This window comes from Rhea americana, unplaced genomic scaffold (assembly GCF_003343005.1).
Source record: "Rhea americana isolate MKP2758 unplaced genomic scaffold, rheAme1 scaffold_151, whole genome shotgun sequence".
Taxonomy (NCBI): Eukaryota; Metazoa; Chordata; class Aves; order Rheiformes; family Rheidae; genus Rhea; species Rhea americana.
The window spans coordinates 250,693-270,848 of NW_028185606.1; the positions used below are offsets into that span (position 1 = coordinate 250,693).

Consider the following 20,156-nt stretch of genomic DNA (forward strand, 5'->3'; position numbering starts at 1 on the left):
TGAAAGTGATGTGCCAGAACACACTGTCCACTAAAGTTTTAAATACATACACGTGATGACACTAGGGGAAAAAAAACTCACATGATTGAATCTTCTGGTGAAAGCAACTGCATTCGGTGCCGAACTGTATTTCTCTTTTTTATTCCACCCACAACTTGCCAGTTCCTGGAAGCATAAGGATGAAAATTCATTCTTTTGAATTAGGGAGTAAGGTAAATTCAGAGCCAAAGACAAACAGACAAATMATCTAAATTTCAAAATATTTATTTTTCCACATTTTGTAGCTAACAGAACAATGACGCATTGAAGAAATACAAAAAAGTTAGAAGAAATGCAATTGCATGTAAGTCTTTTGCAAGTTTTGAGATTCCATAAATATCATTCATGAATTGTTTTTAAATATTTTCACAATTCATCTTCTACTGAACTAAGGATTTCTCTTAATTGAATTTTTACTATTAAAAACAAGTAAAATACAAGGTCTATTCCATTACCACAGAAAATACCCCTTTAAACTTAAGTTTGAGCTAGGAAGAGCACCATGCCTCATGGTTTTAGATGACCTTAAGACATTTATTTTTAAGTCTACCAAGTCGGTATACCTCGTTAGCTTCATCTAGACACGTCCCATTGTTTTTAGTGAGCTSCACTGAAGGAAAACCAGAATTGTCATCTTTTGTGGCAACAATTAAAGACAACACTATTTCCAATTCTCTTCCAAAAAGGCTARTTTTATTTTATTAAGTTAGCACCCAAGCAATTAGTTTGAGTAAAAGGGGGCCAGTGGATATGCGTTTAAAATACGCATATAGTTCCTGTATATATATATGTATATATATGTATATATACACATATAGTTCCTGTACTTGAACACTCTATAAAACTGTAGGCTTAACTGATTTAAATAATTTATAAAGTCTAAGAAAGCATTACTTTGTGACTCCTAGATATTATAATATCTAGGATCAGTCAGCAGTTGGGCTGACTAACTCCAATTAACTAATTCTAACTGACAAGTAAATTTTTAAAAGTAAACACTAATAAGCTTCTATTCATGTAAAACAGTACACAGAATAGATGGAAACATACACAGCATGCAGCATATACAGCCTATTCTGCAGCGATGATCGAAACCATCATGAAAAACATCCTATACAGAGACAACTTAATTGACATGGCAGAATAGCAAGGTCCAGCCTTTCATTTTTATTTACTCATATTTTATTTTCACATCTTCCACTCAGTTTTATTACATTGATAATCCCTTAGCAAAACCATTATTGCATTATGCATTCAACTAACATGTAAAGTAGATATGCAGATTCACATTTGACTAGTAATTGTACCCTTTAAGACAGYCATATTTAAAAGGAAGATCTCAGAATCTGGATATTCTAAACTTTAACCTCAGAACAGTATGTTATCCCAAAGTGCTCTAAGGGGAGGAGAGACATTTTAATTAGAACTTAACTGCTTTTCAATCTCCCACTTGAAGACTGTGCATTTGGTAGAGAAGACTACAAACACTCCTRTTCACAGACACTGGAAAGAATGCAGTCTAACTTTGCATTTAGGGCCATTCCTTTGAATTTCTCCAGGAAGTTCTGCATTCAAAAGCTAGCCTGGAAAATTCTATCATTTATCACACGCGCATGTTACATTTGCGCTTCAAAGATGAAGTGCTAGATGTCTGCTCAGCCCTGAGTTGTTTCCATTGCAAGGAGGTACAAACAGGAAAGGAAACAACCTGGGCGCCTTCCTAAGATTCTCTATACTTCAACATCTCCCAGTGCTGGAGTTTCCACTGGATCAACATAAGYACAGCACTGCATTTCAGGAGAATACACAGCAACTCATTGCTACTGGCATCTGATTACTACAATTCCTTAAGAGTGGGGGGGGGGGGGAAATCTAGCTGCTATTTGAAGTTTAGTGAAAACGTGGTAATTTTGTAATAATTCAGGGCATGTCCTTGCATTCAATTATCATTACTGAGGGGAAAAAAAAAGCTATGATGATTCAGGGTAAAAGCCACCCATCTTGATRCTGTACATGTAAGGGCTTACACGGTACATATGGCAGAAGCAGACCTTGTTAGTTGGCACTGGGGTTGGTGGCACAGACAATTAGCTACAGAAACAACTTTTAAGTAGAAAATACTACTAAGGACCTTTAGCTAGTACACAAGTAACAGGATTAAGCTTAAGGACAAATTTATATTTATACAATCAGAATTAGAGGTGGATTAAATTTGTGGAGAATGCAATAGGAAACATGCACAGGTTTGAGGTATACAACAAGGTAGGTGAGTTATGAGTAGATTCGAGCTCCAAGATTTAAAGGGGAAAGAAGACAACCTCTGAGATGAGAGGARGTAGGAGGCATGAGCTGAAGTTGTCAACTAAAGAGGAGATAAAGTAGCAAAACAGCAGTAACAGATTTAGGGTTAAGATAATTTGAGAATATAGGGGTACRGTAGAAAGAAAATAGGAACGGGACTGAGATGGTTCCTAGACTACATTGCATCCCCTGAGAAAAGGCAGGGTCAAAGGCTTATCCTTTCTTACCCATGCTCGAAACTTAGCACAGAAGCAGAAGTAACTCACACAGCAGTACCGGTAGCTGCTTATGGCATCAAATTTGAGAATCCTTTGGCTCTGTGCACGTTCTTTAGTGAAGAGTTTAACAGGCACATAATAATGTTCTAAAGATTCTGCTCATGACTGAAAAGGCACGCATCAAAATCCTTTCAGAGAAACGCTGAGGAACATTTATGCAGGCCCTCACTCCGTGCTGTCGCTTCAGGTTCTTCGAGAGCTTAACCCAACATCTACATGACTGGCCAGCAGCAAAGTAACTGCAGTAGAGACACAGGCTTCGGAGCTTTCAGTAGTGTAAGAAAATTGTAAAAGGCATACAAAAATGCACGCAYGTATCTTCTTGCTTTAATTTCCTCTCTGTTATTAGACATTCTCTTCTACCTCCTGCACAGATGGCTTCTCCACTTTACTTGTGGGACATCTCTCCCATGTATAACTAGCTTGTTTTTCCCCTTCAATAGTCCCAAAATGGAACTAGCTTCACTCTGCTGCTTGTCCTTAGTTTCTCCAACATTCCCCTCTGTTATTATCCTTYTCCCACACTGATTTTACATCAGCATTACTACCTGCACATTCCACTTCAGGACAAGTGCCATTTATTAACATATATATGTTATTAACCTAACTAGAGGCAATACAAGTGAGCAAACCCATGACTACCCTTTGCTTTTTCATCACTGCTGTCTAGAAAATCGTAACCACTAAAAGAAAGAAAAACCAGTTCATTCACAGGGAACAGATGGAAAACTTATGACTGACTTGAGGAATTCCATGTTTCTTGTTTCACAGACAAGGAAAATGCAAACAGATTGCTTTCATACAGATTGAGTTTTCCACAGCAGATAAGAGTTCTTGTATTAGCTCCATTTCTTATACTGTAGTCCACTCAGAATAATTATTAATAAAAAAACAGTTCTACTTTGCTTTCTCAAAAGTAACTTGCAACAATAAGATCTGCTGAAAGCTCAGACAAGGGATTATGTCACTCTATACTACCTAAGCCACGGTAACTGTTTGGATGAATGCTCTGGGCTCCCCCTGAACAAAAATGATCGACTGCACTATAATCCTGAGTCACGTGGGTTATGCTAAGCTCTCCATCTCTCTTTTGCTAGCAGCATGAAACAAAGTTGTAGTGGCTGATGTGTAGGAAATCAAGCAACATGTTTGAACCCAGGATATTAATACAGGTCAATCTGTGGGGCAGCAACTAGTACTAAGGAAAAGGCATGGCTTTACAAGCTCAGGTAGGGGCAAACCAGATAGCTACTGCTACAAAAGGGGCAGGGGGGAGAACACCACTAATAGCAGAACTGTATCACCACCTTTTGTTTCRACTGTGTTGCAAAGATTGGTCTTGCCTAATTAAACATTTCCTTGCAATATGATAAAGAGACATTAGCCTCATCCTTTCCCTCTATTCAAGAACTGCCAGTCAACTTGATTGCTGCTGCTGTCACAATACATACATAGTGTATCAAATCTTTTGACGCGCTATCTGCTTCCCCAGTCCAAATAGTTTGTTCCCACTTCCACAGAATAAGCTGCAATTTTCAGAGACTCTCCCTGTAAAAAAGCTAATGAATAGATTCCACTTATATTGAAAATAATTCTCAAGCAGCTGCCTARCACTGTGCAATAAATATCCTATTCATCAAAAAAAGCTATTATTAATGTGGACTACTCAAGGTTCATCCTTAGACAAGATGTGCGTAGAAAGCACAGGTTATCACTGTGAAGGACTGCCAACAGCGACCTGTATTTGGGGTTTGCTGCCAGCTTCCCTAAGGACAGCAGGGGACAGAACTGCCAACCTGTTGCAATCTGATAGGTCTGATTTTGCCAAATCTGTCTTTAGGCAACAACATCTAGGTACATTCAAAAGTTCTTTTCAGAACTTCCTGAGACAGAGAATCAAATGCTTCAGACAATATACTGTTTCAGAGACTGCACAAAAAAAAGGCAAAAAAAGCATCTAACAGAAATGAGGCAACTGACTGCCAGCACAAAATCATGAACCTGAAAAAAAGCAGGGATGGAATAAAGGCTGAAAGGCATCGTCTGAAACAAATAACAAATTTCTGCTTTAGCTCTGTGGAGAGAGAACATCAATAAAGGACTGTCAAGGACTGGTTGAAAATCTTTTCATTGTTTTTTCAGATCAATAGAAAATAAAATCTTTGGGAGCAGTGCACAGGACTATTACCTGTAATAGCTGTGAGGCAAGAAACAAGCTTAAAAAGTAGATGGATATGGTTTGTTCAAGAGCAACAAAGATAATAACTACACGGAAAGCTTGTGTGACAAGGTAATTTCATAGTTTGGATTTTCACTGCTCTAGCTGAGGTAGCAGCATTCCTGTTGGTCACAATACAAACAAGATTTAAAAAAAAACCTATTGCACTGTTTCAATAAAATGAAGTGATACAGACCATCATTATTTGTTACTTTATAATACAATTACAGCAGCTACTTGATAATAATTGACTTGATAGTAACTGAAGTAAAAAGTTAGCACGAACCACAATCTGGGAGAACAGTCTTTCACAAGAAAAAAGAAACATCAATTCTCTTTCCAACTCTGTAAAAATGAAAACAGCACACACCACTCGCTGTTCTGGACTTTTTGCTATAGATGAACAATGAGGTCTCAGCAATTCCCTGCTATTAGTTATGCAGTTTAGCTGTGGAAAAATGCAGACACCAAGTGATACGGTTATCTAAAGTCTTCTAAAGAGGATGTTTGGGGGAGCGGGGGGGGAACAACATGAAAAAAGCATCAGTGTTAGAAGAGAAAAACAAACCAAGACATTGGCCCATGAGAAAAGGCTGCTATCTGCTAGCCATCAACAGGAAAGAACTGCAGTGGTGGTGAACTCTAGCTCTGTTTGTAATACTGACTCCAAAAATTTGCTTTCATAAAGTCTCAGTAGGAACTGACTTGCTATAAGGTTCCTGAACCTCAGTCAGTCCACAGAACCATATACCGCTATTAGGAGTGCGCAAAGCCAGCTGAAGACTGTTTACAGGTCATATTACTCAAAGAGTTTGTGTGATACTGAAATAGGATTAAAATTAAGTACCTTGAAAGCAAGGTTTGTGTTTTTGCATAGAACTATGTATCATTACCATTCTTTCAATGTATTAGTCTGAGTCCATGAGAACCATGCATCTTTCAAATATGCATCCTGTAACTTAATTCTTTGCTAATTTTTTCTATCCAGCATTAAAAATGGGAACTTATCTGTTTCCAAAGAACAGAATACATGAACCAGCCCTCAAGTGTTACCACATCTCAAAAAAAATGCTTTGCTATGATACATTGGACAATAGGAATTTGAATATAGGCAGGAAAAGCTGTATTTGTTAAACACACTGGCAAAAGGCTCAAGAACTGCTTAAGYATGTGCTATGAGTTTGCTCACTAATTTTGATGCCTGAAGAAAAATTACTATGTATGACTGTAAAAAAAATTAGTTCCTTGACAAAATCCAGAGCTGAATGACACCAAGGARAAATAAAATTCTGATGTCAGTTTTTAGAAAACAAGCCTTCAATACTTTAATGAAAAAGATTCAACACATTAGATAGCTGTTCTTACACACTTCCTAAAGGTGAAAATTCACCTCTGGTTGTACTAAAAAAAGCATATTGGAATACACCTTTCAGAATCCTTACTCAGGAAGGGTGGAACATGAAAAGATAAACTGTAACGAACACTCATTCAAATATTGTTTTACGAAGTTTASGATGATGATGGAAATTCAGACTGTCAGGGTCTGCTAGTAAACTACAACCATCTGTAATAAGCAGTAGGTTTTAAAATATTTACGTGTCAGGGAAGACGCTTTTTATACCCCTCCTACTACACACATGGAAAAAGGCTGTTATTTCTAAATAGAGCATCTATTGAGTACTGATGTAAAAAATAAATAAATAAAAAAATAAAAATAAAATAAAATAAATAAAAAAACCCTCACTCTCAATGCATTTAATGCATTTTACTCATTTACTCAAGCTTCAATTTAGAAGTGCTTTTATATGGAGAAAATAGGCTCAGTGGTTTGTGTTTAAGTGCACATCTAAAGGCATGTGTAAGGGCCTGCCTCTTGAATCAAGGCATGGCTATAGCATGCCTAGCCTGATAAACGCTTCAAAGAAATTCAGAGACCTAAAACACTTCATTAATCTGCTGTCAACACATCTTTGGGCACACTGGGAGTGTTCCATGTCTGTTCTCTTCTGAAAATGGGAGAAGAGCCTTTTAATTGTGCCTAGCTGTTTTTGACCTGAAAAGCAATCTGTATGCCCCTTTTCCATATATATGACTCAGAGGCATGTCAGATGCAAGACCACATACCTCCGCCTACCTGTGTTGGAGCACCAATGGATAGATCACACCTGCTCGTTGTCAATGCTTTCAGCTGCCTGTGTGCAAATGTGAGGAGTGACAAAACAGTTTCCTTATAAGGTAAGGTTATTTTTCAGTGAATTCTTCTASGAAGTATAAGTGTGATAGGGATTTATATGGCATAGTACATACAGATTTCTTTAAAGGAATTATATTACATTGATTTACTTTCCTACCTTAATTTCCGTTTTTTCAAAAATAAAACTCCACTACTTTAGTCTGCTTTTCCCCTTCACGCTTTACAATTAATGAGTTGAAATAGCCTGTAAAATTAGGTGTGGTTTCTTGACATTGCTTCTCTCCCAGTGGCTTGCTGTAGTGACTTACTCATACGTATGAGTGACTTGCTCATACAACAAAGCATGATAGAGGAGGTAGTATTAAAACAGCAGCAAATTCTGAGATATGGAGGTCTGGATCACTACYAATATCTCTAATTCACTTACTTCCTTGTTGTGGCTGTTGTATAGCTGACTGCTCGTTCTGTGCACTCTATCATCAAGCTTGAGCAGTGATAAGATATCTATGTATATCATTTAAACTAGATTTCTGCATCAGCAGATCATTAGGWAGTCTTAAACAGTTAAACTGCTGATGTTTTTGATATCCAGTCCTTTGAAGCTGTGTAACCAAAAGAGGCATTCTGTAAAAGCATCCAATACCTATTCAACTTTATGATTCAAGCAAGAATCAAATAAAAAGAAAGAAAAACCCTACACAGCCATAACAGCATTAGAAAGAAAAGTACACAGATATGAGGAAAGTATTCAAAAGGATCAGCAAAGATGGTAAAAGACTTGAAAGATTATGAGAAGGGCAATTTTTACACTGGTGTCCTAGTGGAATAACCTGGTAACATTCTGCCCATTAAAACAAACAACAACAACAACAAAAAAAAAACTGCTACGGAAGACTAAAATAAGCCAGAGACATCAAACAGAAGGCTCTTTAAGGGATTAAAACAAAAGAATAAACAAGCAAAAAAATACACAGGACTGTTTGCTGAAGACAGGAAAGCTAAGTCACAAAATCATTTACAAATACACACTAAAAGGAAGTCTTCAAAAATTTGTGGGTAGACAAATGATCAAATACAGTAATCACAATTAAGGGACTTATTCCACAGTTGTCTCTGCTAGAAGCAAAACTTTCTTCAGCAATCCACAAGAGACAAATAGCAACATGACAAAAGCTTGCTCTCAGTAAAACAGTTTGATGGTCAAAGTATGACTAACGGGCTGAAACGACTTCTAAACTACTGGAACAAATGGGCARTTAAAAAAAATAAACTTTGAGAAGCATAAAACAGTGCCCACAGAATAAAAAATTTATAATTTTAGTCATTGTGTAGACTGAAAACATCAGTTCAAGTCAGGCTACAATCAGAAAGGAATATGGAGTTATTTAAAAACAGAAAGAAAACAACAAGATATCTGTATATTATCCTAATATACCCACAAATCAAATGCATCTCAAATACAAGGTGCAGTTATGATCACTTTTTTTCCAAAGAARATGTAAAGCAGTTAGAGAAACCCAGGAAAGGATGAGTAAAGGCACTATTTTTCCCCTTGCCATATAAAGACAACATGGATAGTATTTCTGTTTCAAACTGAAGTTCAGAAAAGATACAATAAAAGCATAATAAAATCCTGAAGGGCATAGAAAAGGCAACTGCAAAATAGTTAACTAGTGCTCAGAATAGCACAAGTTATACATATAATAAGATTTAAACATAAATAAAATGAAGTATTTTCATATTACACTTCAGTTGCAGAAAGCATTGTCTCAGTAAAATGTGACGTGTAATTTACTTCCAATTTATTACCATGAGTATAATCAAGTTCAAAGTGGGTTAGCTGAATTCATAGAAGAAATGCCCATCATGAGCTATTAGACATGGCATGCGGATGGCAGCTTTCAGYTCAGGAAGTCCCTAGCTTCCTACTGCTAGAAGGATATACAAATATATACATACAGTTTCTCATACCGTCTCACTAACCGTCTACTACTGRCTACTTGGAGAAAGGCTAATAGGACTCCTGATCTGGTTCTATAGGACCATTCTCATGTTCTCTGACTTAGAGATAAAAAAATAAAATACATACCTCTGGCATAAAGTGTAAGTTTGAAGGCTAAGAATTTCATACATTTTGCTAATGTTGAATTCCCRTATTCAGAATCAAGATCAAGTACAGACTTACAAAAAATCCACGAAGAAACTGCTATGCACATGTGAGGTTCAGAAATTAGTTTTTGCAAGAAAAAAAGAAGCATTTGAATATTGGTTCAAAGAACAGCTGAAATAACCAGTTACAAACAATACCCCTCTCCTCAGTGAGGCCACACACAGCAATATAAAAGCATGACAACACTGCAGCACAAAGGCTGCTGATACAACAGAAGCACTATTCAGCTCCTGTAAGAGACAAGACTACACATTCAGCTACAGTTTCTCTTAAACTTAGGCATGACAAACTCCATTATTTCCATGTACAAAAAAAAAAAAAAAAAAAAAAARGCTACTCAGTAGCTGAATTTAGAGTCATGATTGAAAACTAGGCGAAACTAAGAAAAGTTACATGCAGCTATTTGGTAAAAAACACCACCAGTTCTGGTACACAATACAGAAGCTCTTGAAAATATTAGCAATTACTGAACGAATCTCATTAAAGTGCAAAGTTAAAAAGAATAACAGAAAACATTAAAGCCCTTTAAGGTGCATTTTCTGCTGGAGATGAGACTGCACTTCTGGATCTCCCTCATATAACTTTGGGCCAGATGTGCATGTGCACTCTAGGTAGAGCAAGTAGCAAGAGTGCAGAAAGGCTGCTGTATCCATTAAGACAATGTAATGTACATGTGCATACATACAAAGAGGGATTGCTATTTGCTTTTAGCTCTACTAACATTTTAACTTCTTCCTGTTATACCTTTAATATATGCTGAGATGCACAGTTAGTCTCACAACTCTAAGGCTGGGATGGTATCTTGTTTGTTAAACATTTTCAAAAAGTCACAAAAAAAATGTCAATTCAAACTTAATACATATTTTGGCATACTATAACTTCAATTCAACCATTAGTTAGGTCCAAAGAAAAAACAAACTATTGCCTAACAGGAGCTGTAATCATGAACATGACAATCAGTACAGTCAAGATGTTTATGGAATCTAAAACATTATGATCAGTAYAGTCAAGAAGTTTAACATTCGAAAATATTAAAAACAGATACTTTACCCCTAGCATTAGTTGAACATGTTTAAATACCAATAGTTCTTTCCTCAACACACTATTAGTTCCAGATATCTTTGTCTAAAACCATCTGCTTCAGAGCTATAAGAAGTGGAAAAAAAACCCAATATGCATTGAATGTACTTACACTTTCCAGTTCCAGGATTTGTGTGCTAGCTGACATTGCAAGAAATCCTGAWCTTTTTTCGACTAGAAACTGAAAACAAAATCCATGAACTACTCACCTCTGGCTGAATTGCTTTAAATACAGGAACATCCATTAGCGTTATCTGACCCTGAAATAAAAAGTCGTAAGWTAAGCTCAAAATTAACCCTGTTCCATTAAGATGTTGTGCTGCATAATAAYAACTGTATTTGTTTTTCTAGTTTCCTTTTATTATTTCAGTTTTATTCAGTAGCTAATTTCAGAGGTTACAGCTCTCAGAGCCAGCCTGTACAAGAGAATCAAGTGGTCAGAGGTTTAATAAATTATGAGAAATTACTTTCCTTAACAATCTTGCAGTTGTATGGACAARTCAGTTTATATTTAGAAACACTGTATAGAAACTATAGGAAGTAAATTCAGTTGCTCAAAGTTTCTCTTAAAACTGTGAATCTCACTCTAGGTATTGCACAMTTCTGTTGAAATATCCCTAAAATTAAGTCTGTATTTGGACTGTAGTTGAAACAYAGGAACCAGCAAATTTAAGTAATTGTTCAGTTACATAGCAACAGATATTTTAAAAATAAGTATAGCTATTTTACTTCTAAGGAGTCAGAATTAACAAGTACATTTTTAATCRTGGATGTCTTTTAGTTTTAGGATAGTAAGCAAAGGTGAACTCAAAAAAAAAGTAGCTTTGCATTTTGAAAAATATTCACAGAGTCTTCATTTAAACACAGAATCTGCCTATAATCCAAAGGAAAAAATAATCTCTTTCAAAGAGTWCATAGGTAGCCCAGAAAGACCAGTACCATTTGACGTAGACATTACAATACCCTTGTAACATTGAATCCAGAGATTTAAGTTTCCTTAGATGCAAGTCACATAGATGTTTTCCTGCATCCCTGAAAACTGCAGTTTCTCCTTGCATTCACTCTGCAGCATGTACTGGCAGCTTTGTGACTCTTGCAAACTAATTCCCATTGATTGCCATAGTAGAATAGCTTCTCAGGTGAAGTCAATTTTACAGAAAAGAATAAAATATGATCCTGTATTTTACAGAAAGCAGTTGCAAGGAGAATAAAATACTCTAGTAAATGAGAAGGGATGTGTTTAGCCAAACAAGACAGAAATCTATTTTGTAGCAGATAAAGCTCCTTGACCCCTACATCTACTTATGGGCATGAATTCTGGCATTCAAACACGCTAAAATTATATTGAGCGGTAACAATTTCTATAACCAACACTCGATGCAGGAGAAAATCTTCCACTCTTTTGCAGGAGAAAAGAACTTATTTTGCCACCATGGCTCTTTGGAGTCTTGCTTCCTCAGTAAAGAGTTCCAAAAGAAGCAATGAGCCCTTCATACACTTCCTTTTTCCAAGCTGTATGGCCCCTAATTTAGTCTAGGCTCAACTTTGTCAGCTGCTGCTGCTGCTTTAGACACCTGCTWCTGCTTCTAAAATAAAATTTTTTAGAAGCTATTTTATATTCCCCTAATCTTAGGATAAAGTGAGACTAAGRCAGACCAATCTAAGTAGAAATCATATACTCTCAACTACAAATAACATGATACGCACCCACAAACGTGCTTGTCCGAATGCTTTTTTGTAACAGTAAATCCTGTACAAAACCTTTACCTCTTGGTCCTCTAACATGAATATACCCACATGTGCTATGATGTAGATAATTTAGACCTACAATTTATTAATATCTAGAAAMTATTTAAATGTCAGCTTAAAAATTAATTTCGTAACTACCATTTTTTAATGTCGTTTAACAATCAATCAACACTATCCATCTCCAAAGTATAAGTTAGAGTATATGTTATTATTAACATGTATGTTAATAATATAAATGCTTAAATGAAGTCAAGCATATCAGACAAATCAAGGTTTATTTTAGGAGCCAAGAATTAATAAGAACATGAAGTCAGGAATATGAATGTAGCCCCAAATATTCTTTGCCCTCAACTCTTCTGTTCCCCTGTACTCACTGCAACTATAAGAATATATAATAACCKTCTGTCAAAAACTGAAGATGGCTTTCAAATTAAAAATAAACTTGCTGCATGAAAACATTCTATTAWAATTACAAGGCATAACAAAAGTTGACTTAATCTTGAAAGAAAAAAAGCTCTCACCCTACTTTTAAGAACTATTTCATAATATTAAGTATTCTATTTCAAATCACCAGGACTGCAAATGCAGTGTCCTTGGCACACACCTATTTGCAAGAAGGGCAATTTTAGCTTACCCCACAAAGAACTGACACCAACAAGTTATTCTTAAAGTAAATTATACTTGAAGTGAGATTACCTTTATTTTCTTGCAGGCACCAACATCTTAGCAATAACTAACAGACCTAAAGAACACCGTAATCAGTTCAGTCTCTCAACCGGCAGTCTATCAGCTGCCAAAGTAAGGTACCAGCCAGTAAACAGAAGTTCAAGATGAACTGGTCAAACGCCCCTTCACACTACAGGAACAAATGTTCATCCCTTGAGCCAGAGATTTCTGGTTTTTCAGCTTTGGTGACGCCTGAAGACAAGCTCTGGGCTCCTCCCTATTGCCCGGTACACACCTATGGCAAAACTGGGCAAAAGCAGCCCTAAAGTAACTTTGCTCTCAACCCCAGCATCCCAAAACTACATTTTTTTGCACTCCAATGTTGGTGAAGAAATTGAGTAAGTTGTGAAAGTGCACCAGACAACACAAGCATTTACCAATTGCAATTAAGAGAATTTTGCTTCAGAATGATTTTGCACATAAGCACAGACAAATGTTGGGGATTCTTCATGCTGTTTCCCACCCCTTCCCAACATGGTCAGATTATCTGGGAAAGGATTAGGATGCCATGGACAGGACACTACTGCCACCTTACTAACAGCCACCACATGCTTGACAACTCTCTGCAGTAGATGAGGATACAGCTGAAACTTTACATTACACACACATGATCATCAGAAAGGGAAACATCAACCACACAAACCGATTTTTTGACTTACCCACAAATCAAGATGAGTTCAGAGACCACTCTTACAGAAAAAAATGGAAACATAACAAATGTAAAGGCTGCTGGAAAAGCCATTTTCCCTCAAAAGGTGTGGAAGGAAGACAGCAGGAGAACAAGGGCTCAAAAGGATTCTACAGATGTTATTTCTTAAATTTTAAGAGTCTTAAATAGAGCATGCATAAGAGAAGGGCTTCCCTGAGAGGCCAGGATCTATCTAAATACTGCACAGGGAGTCTGTACCATTGTAAAAGAAACTCCTGTAACAGAGGTGGGGTCTGCCACCCCCTGCCTTAAAAAAGAAAAGCAGCTTCTGGAACAGATGTCACTCACTAGGAAGGACAAGATCTATCCCACTCCTGTAAAGCATTCAACAGCATTCTGGGCAGACAAATTATACTTCCTTGCCTGCAGAGAATACTCAGGAGCTAAAAGGACATGAGCACAGCACAGATTTATTCCTCCTTAACCCAACCCAACTCACTGAACAGCCACACATTGCAGCGAAAAGGTTAACGCTTCCTTTTGGTTTCCAAGGTGAAGACTCCCGTCCTGAACACCAGTTACAGGACCCAACCTTCAGTCTCCCGTGGGTACACACCAGGGCTTCTGGAAAACGCACGGTTTTAAGTCAATTTGGGGCTGAATGTATCATTGTGCTTCCCAATATATGAACAAAACTAGAAAACTGGGGGTTGAGGGGGAAAACCCAGAAGTGTGGACACTTAGGGTCCAAACAGCAGAGACAGGCTATGAGGAGAAAATTTCAAAGCTTTCTTTCAATTGCATTCTTGTCCTAGGTTCAAATCCCTAGCAGCTGGGAACAGACTGGATCTCTGTCCAGCACCTCTGCTGAAAGAAAATCAAGAGAAGAAAGAAAGAGTCTGTCTTCTCACAAAAGGAAAAGCGAAATAACGGGAAATTGTGTCCTTAGATTTCTGATTTTTTCTGAAGGAGAATGAGTTCTTCAAAGTTTCTGAAATAAGCATGACAAAACCTGACTAGACTAAGAGGTGACTTTCTTAGTATGGCATTAAAAGTTTAATTGACTCAATGGATGTATTCCTGAATCTAAAACTTTTCATGATGAAATGAAAAGTTTTCAACCTTTCAAAAAACCTGCAAAGCTGATTTCTAAAAATTAAGGATTGCCACTCTTCAGTGGTCTACTGTTCTGCCTGCAGAGAATTCATCAGGCTGTCTTCTTCAAAACAGTCATTTTTGTTCAATGGCTTAAAGACCAAGAGGGCCCCAAAAGACAACTATGGCTTGCCTCATATTTATAATAAATAATTCTCTATTGCATCTTCAAAGAGTTGATGTTTAGTCATAAAAATGGATTTTACACTGTTACAGGAGATACCATGTAACAAGACGAGCAACACAAAGCCAAGGTTCGTTACATGTGAGAGGGATCCAGGGTAGATTAAAAAAAAAAAAAAAACTTTACAAACTCATGCATTTCAATGGTTACTGACATTCAAGTGCAAACTCTCACTACAAACTCATGCATTACAATGGTTACACCGACATTCAAGTGCAAACTCYCACCACTAAAACAAAATTACAACAATAGCCTCAAAAATAAAACAGAAAACTGATTTGTTGTTCACACAAAATGCAGAACAGAATGCTGGGGAATTTGTTCCTCCTCCCCCACCCAGGTCTCCGARAATTTTTCGTAGTTGATTTAAATGCCTGAGCTAAACTAGAATAATACTTGCCTGAATACTGACTCCAAATCAAATTGCTACTTTAGTGTAGGAAAAAAAAGAAATCTTTGTTCCATAAATATTTGGTAATAACTTCGTAGATGCAACAGTGTGCCTCAGGTAATAGTTTAGAAATATGTTTTGTAAAAACATTTAAACATTAAATTATTCAAAGTCATAAAGCCTAAATACCTTACTGAGTGTTTATCSCTTTAAAGGTGGTTGCTCACTGCTAAGCAAATCAAAACACTGTAGTTCTAATCAATAACATTTTTAGATGACAAAACTTAGAAAATAATTTGCAATATTTATCTTACATGGCACTGCTCAAGTCTTATAAATAACTTCTACCAAGACCATACCAAGACCAAATCATGAGCAATTTCAACCCCAACAAACAAGGACACTAGTTTGGTTTCTACAGTGCAGAGATGCAATAAGTAGACTTTTCTCCTCCCAACTCCTTAACCCAGCCAACGCAAATTCCTGGATAGCTCCCTCTCCTGAACGTGCCTTAATGTTTTGCTATTTGAACCAAAAAACAAGCATTCACATTGATTACATGAAGCAAGCCAACAATAACCATTCTGCTTTTTGAGCTCTCAGCTTTGTATGTGAAAAAGAGATTATATGTGCAATATAAAATGTAGAGGTTACCCTTACTCAGCATTTACCTCATCATTCTGTGGTCTGGACAGCTCTTTGTAAATAAGCATTTCAGTTATACAAGGATAAGGAAACTTAATTTTTTCTTCTTACAGATGTGTTGTGTCTAGCAAGTTCATTTATACATTGAAGAGCTTCTTCATTGCCCAGGCAGAGAGAACAAAATATATATTTATTTTTTATCCATTTTGGTCCTAAATCCTAGATTAACAATTCAAGCAGCTTTTTTTTAATGTATGAATGCACGAGYAATATTTCCAGACCCTCAACTACTTGAGAGAAAATCGTATTTTAGAAACAGTGAATGATCATCATGCAATTAAGGCTCTGAAACAAGACACTGGCACAGTTGGGAGATGCCTTCTTTCCCCCTGCATAACCATAGGAGTTTTTGCATGCCCTCAGGGAAAGCCTTTCCATGAGAGTCCCCACAACTGAGTTTAAAAACATTTTAGCCCTCATGGGTATTGAGGGATTGGACTTGGTACCAAAGTACACCAAAATACTGACCCGATTACCACACAGCTTCATATAAAGACGTTTTCCTCTCTCAACAAGGCTGTCAGGCTAGAGATTCTTCACTGAGATGAATCAGAACCATACCTCATTGCACTTTTCCTTTGAGAAATATAGAGAAGCCCAGTGAAACAGAATTTTAAAGTATTTCCAATTCCTTCTCTCAGTTCGGTGAGCACATATGGATTGCCTTCCTTCTCAGAAAGCCATAACTTACTTGCAGCAATGCAGCTCCTATCCCTCCTCCAGACTCCTCTTTGAAAATTCCCATTTAATCTGCATTATAACGCCATATTTCCAGTCCCTAGATCTTCTCAAGCAAGAACTCATTCTATCCAGTTACTTACTCTATTACAGCTTTGCCTGACACATTCCTACCACAAGAATAATGCATGTTCAATAGCTCCAGCAGAGCGTCTCCTTGCGAGGAGGAAACAAAAAAAGTAAGTTTGTGTGTGATTTTAAAAAAGAGATTTAAGTCAGTTTGGTTACTGAAAAATGCGCGCCATATTCTGATTTTCCTTTAAGCCATGTTGGTTCTGCAAGCAGCACTTCATAAATTGTTCCATAATCTGAATTTTTCAAATGAAATACATTTAAGACCTCAAACTTGGCTTAAGCATGGTCTCTCCGGGCTCCCAGAGTATTTTTCCTCGCAGGAAAAAAAAAAAATATATATATATATAGCTGAGTCCATTAAGCACTGCATCAGTAGTAAAATAATTCTGTTCCCTTAAATGAACACTGTGGGATTACAGTTCCTATGCTGAAACTCTACTACTTTCCCTCAAAGTCTGTTCCAGAACTTATCATTAATAGTTTCTCTACACACTAAAATGAAGTTGCTTCCCCTTGCTCTCATTTGGAACATACTTAATATTCTTCTGTAAAACGAAGCTAAGTGAGACTGGAATGTATATAATCAGAAGTCCTGTTTCTCCTGAAGCTCCTAGGGCCCCACACCTTACTTGACGAAAACTGTGCTCAGAGGCGGACAGACCCGCCGCCCGCTCCCCAGCCGACGGACGGCGGCCTCCGGAGAGGCCGGGAGGGGGGCTACGCCACAAGCTGCTCCCCCAACGGCACCAGCAGCTATGCAGCAGCTCGTGCAGGCAATTGCTGAACCCGCTAGTGTCCTGCGGAAGCGAGGAAGCTCTCCTGTGGGCAAGCATCAGCCAGGGTAAGTTATTTTTCTTCTTTCAAAGGGGCAAAGAAAATGAATTTAAACCCCCTCCCCCTGCCATCTCAACAGCTAGTCCTGTACTTTTATTACCCAGGTAATGTGTTTGCAGAACTCTTGGTATCTGCTTCATTTACAAAAAAGAAAAAAATCATGCTCTTTACCACATAAAGACATCTTGATGTTCCACTGGAATGCCTCTGAGAAAAGTCTCTTATGTTTCACCTAGAGATTTTTAAATAAACTTAACTCCTATACTGTTTACAAAATAAGCAGTYCTTTTTCCAGACATCCATTTGATCAACTTTAAGTGGAACAAAAAAAAAAAAGAAGGAACATGCATACACCTTAATCCAAGCTTGTTTCATAGCACTTTTAGAAACCACTGCAAAGAATAAATAATCCCTCTTAGGTAACTAGGTGGAAGAAAAAAAGCAATGGATTTATACAGCTGCGCTTCCCTTAATTCTACCTCAAATATTTACACCACGGTAGCTAAGTTGAAGTATAAAACGGAAAGAGGAGTAAAAAAAAGCAATAAGCCGTTAAATAATTAAACAGTAGCAGTCTAAGGAATAAAARTTTACTGTAAAGCAAAAAAATAAATATTTCTTCAGCCTGAGGCACACCAGTATCTTAATTTGGAGCCCATGTTCCCAAAGCATTTTCTTTTCCCTTCCAGTCTCACCAACAACCCTTTCTTCTGCCCCCACACCATTAATAGATCCCTCCCCAACAAATTGGGCCATGTACATTCAAAACCACAGTTCTCCCTTGAAAGAAAATGGGCAGCATTCACTGGAGCTGCCGCTAACCCGGAAGGGCACAGGATGGCTGCATCTGCAGGGCCAGACTCCAGCRGGCAATCCTGGCACCAACCCCTCTTGCGGCTTCTAGCCATTCCAAGTCAGCGAGCAGCCTGAAAGCCGGATTCAGATACAGGCAGTCTCCTCACCAGCTACAGCTAGAAAGCTGTCTGCAGAATCCTTAGCAGGGGACAAACGTGTCCTGCTTTATACTCACTGCACGGGGTTCCGCATGTCCCCCAGATCTATGGACATGCAGGCATTCAAAAAAATACTCCCAGAAACTTYGTTTTTGTCAGCTGCAGTGGAGTAAAATAAATTAAGTTTTCAAAAGCAGCAGCTAGTCCTAAAGAAGTTCTCACTTGTTTCAGCTTTAACTTGGCCCTTTTGTTTTTTTGAGCCAAGACTCCTGAACCATTAGGTAGGCATCTGTCTAGCTAGCTCTGGTGCAGCAACTTCCTTGCATTGCTATTGTACTGGTTTTGTCACATTATATTTTCTCCCCAAGCATAAGAAACTACAGAGCCCACAAACTATTTCCTCTGTTCACCACTTCAAAAAAAAATCATCTAAAAAACAGCCCTCATTCTGCAGTCRGTAATGGAATTCAGCCTTCCCTAAATCACAGATGTCAGTAGTCTGTGCTGCTTCCTCATCTTGAAAAAGCAATTGGTAACATATCCACGTCCAATCTGAGGTGTGCATATCCATTATAAGGAAAAGATTACTAGCAGAGTTTTGCATTCTCATCAGTTCTGATAGTTCAAAAATCTCGATCATACTGCACCACTCTGGTCTTCATACGAACATTCAAATCCAGATGAAGATTTTATAGTTTATCAAGGCAGGACTGAAAGCGGGAAGAATAAGGAAATAGCCAATAAAATGCAAACAAGGGGGTCAGGTACCTTGGAGGAAACTCTGTGTTTAAGTTCTCAGCTAATTTACTTATTTCCACAAATTTCAGCAAGAATGACTAGAAAAARATAACATCCAAACAAGCAAACGCTACTGGAAAAGCATGTAAACTTGCCTAAGAAAACAATCATCAACTAAAAAGTGCAGCTGCATACAAGAACATCCTTGAAAAAACGAAAATAATTTTTACCAATGGACCATACACTGCCTACTGGTAATTTTGCTCAACTGTTCAGAATGCTGCCAATAAGGCATTTCAGACCTGATCAAAGCAAAAAAAAATATATAAAAAAATAATAAAATTAAATTAAAAAAAAAAACTCACACATTGAAATGAAGAACTAGATCCTTTAAGAGAGAGAATGCTAAGAATAAAGCTAAGGGTTTTCTAAAACACAGAATCTTCCCAGAAATTAAGAAAACAGAAAATTATACAGGGTAATATTAGCCAAAAAATATAATCTTGTAGTATTGTGAAATGCTTAATAAAATACTCCTTTTTCTAAGTAGAGCCATATCTCATTTGAAGCACAATATGAAAAAAAAAGACTATTTTAATAAATATTTTTATCTAAGATTGACTAGGTAATATTTAAATATTAAAATGCCCATACAACCTATAGGTTTCTATACAGAAGAAATGCTTTAGGAGAATAGAAGGATTAGGAAGCATGATACACTCAAAGAATTTTTGTATTTTCCTATCCAGGGCAGTGACAGCAACCGCACAGAGACTAAAGAACTACCAGCTGTGACAGCATTCGCCACTGGCTCTCCCATTYAGCCAAAGGACGCTAGTTATTTTGGCCTAAATGTATAATTTAACTTGAAATCATRCCACCAACCCAATACCATGAGTGCTCAGATATTCTTTATGTAGAGAATGCATCTTATGATTACAGGATAAAACTGAGAGGATGGCCAGCCCCAAACACTGCT

At 37.3% G+C, this 20,156-nt stretch overlaps 1 protein-coding gene across 6 annotated transcripts in view; it reads right to left on the bottom strand.

Annotated features, from left to right (window-relative positions):
* Nucleotides 1–20,156, bottom strand: part of RALGPS2 (Ral GEF with PH domain and SH3 binding motif 2) — a 123,131-nt gene that overhangs the window by 75,150 nt on the left and 27,825 nt on the right. For all 6 annotated transcript variants that reach the window (XM_085299618.1, XM_085299613.1, XM_085299617.1 and 3 more), the window contains 2 exons: nucleotides 10,490–10,540; nucleotides 82–165 (listed from right to left, as the gene is read on the bottom strand). In XM_085299618.1, coding sequence (XP_085155744.1) covers nucleotides 82–165; nucleotides 10,490–10,540 — 135 coding nt within the window. The remainder of the gene's footprint in view (nucleotides 1–81; nucleotides 166–10,489; nucleotides 10,541–20,156) is intronic.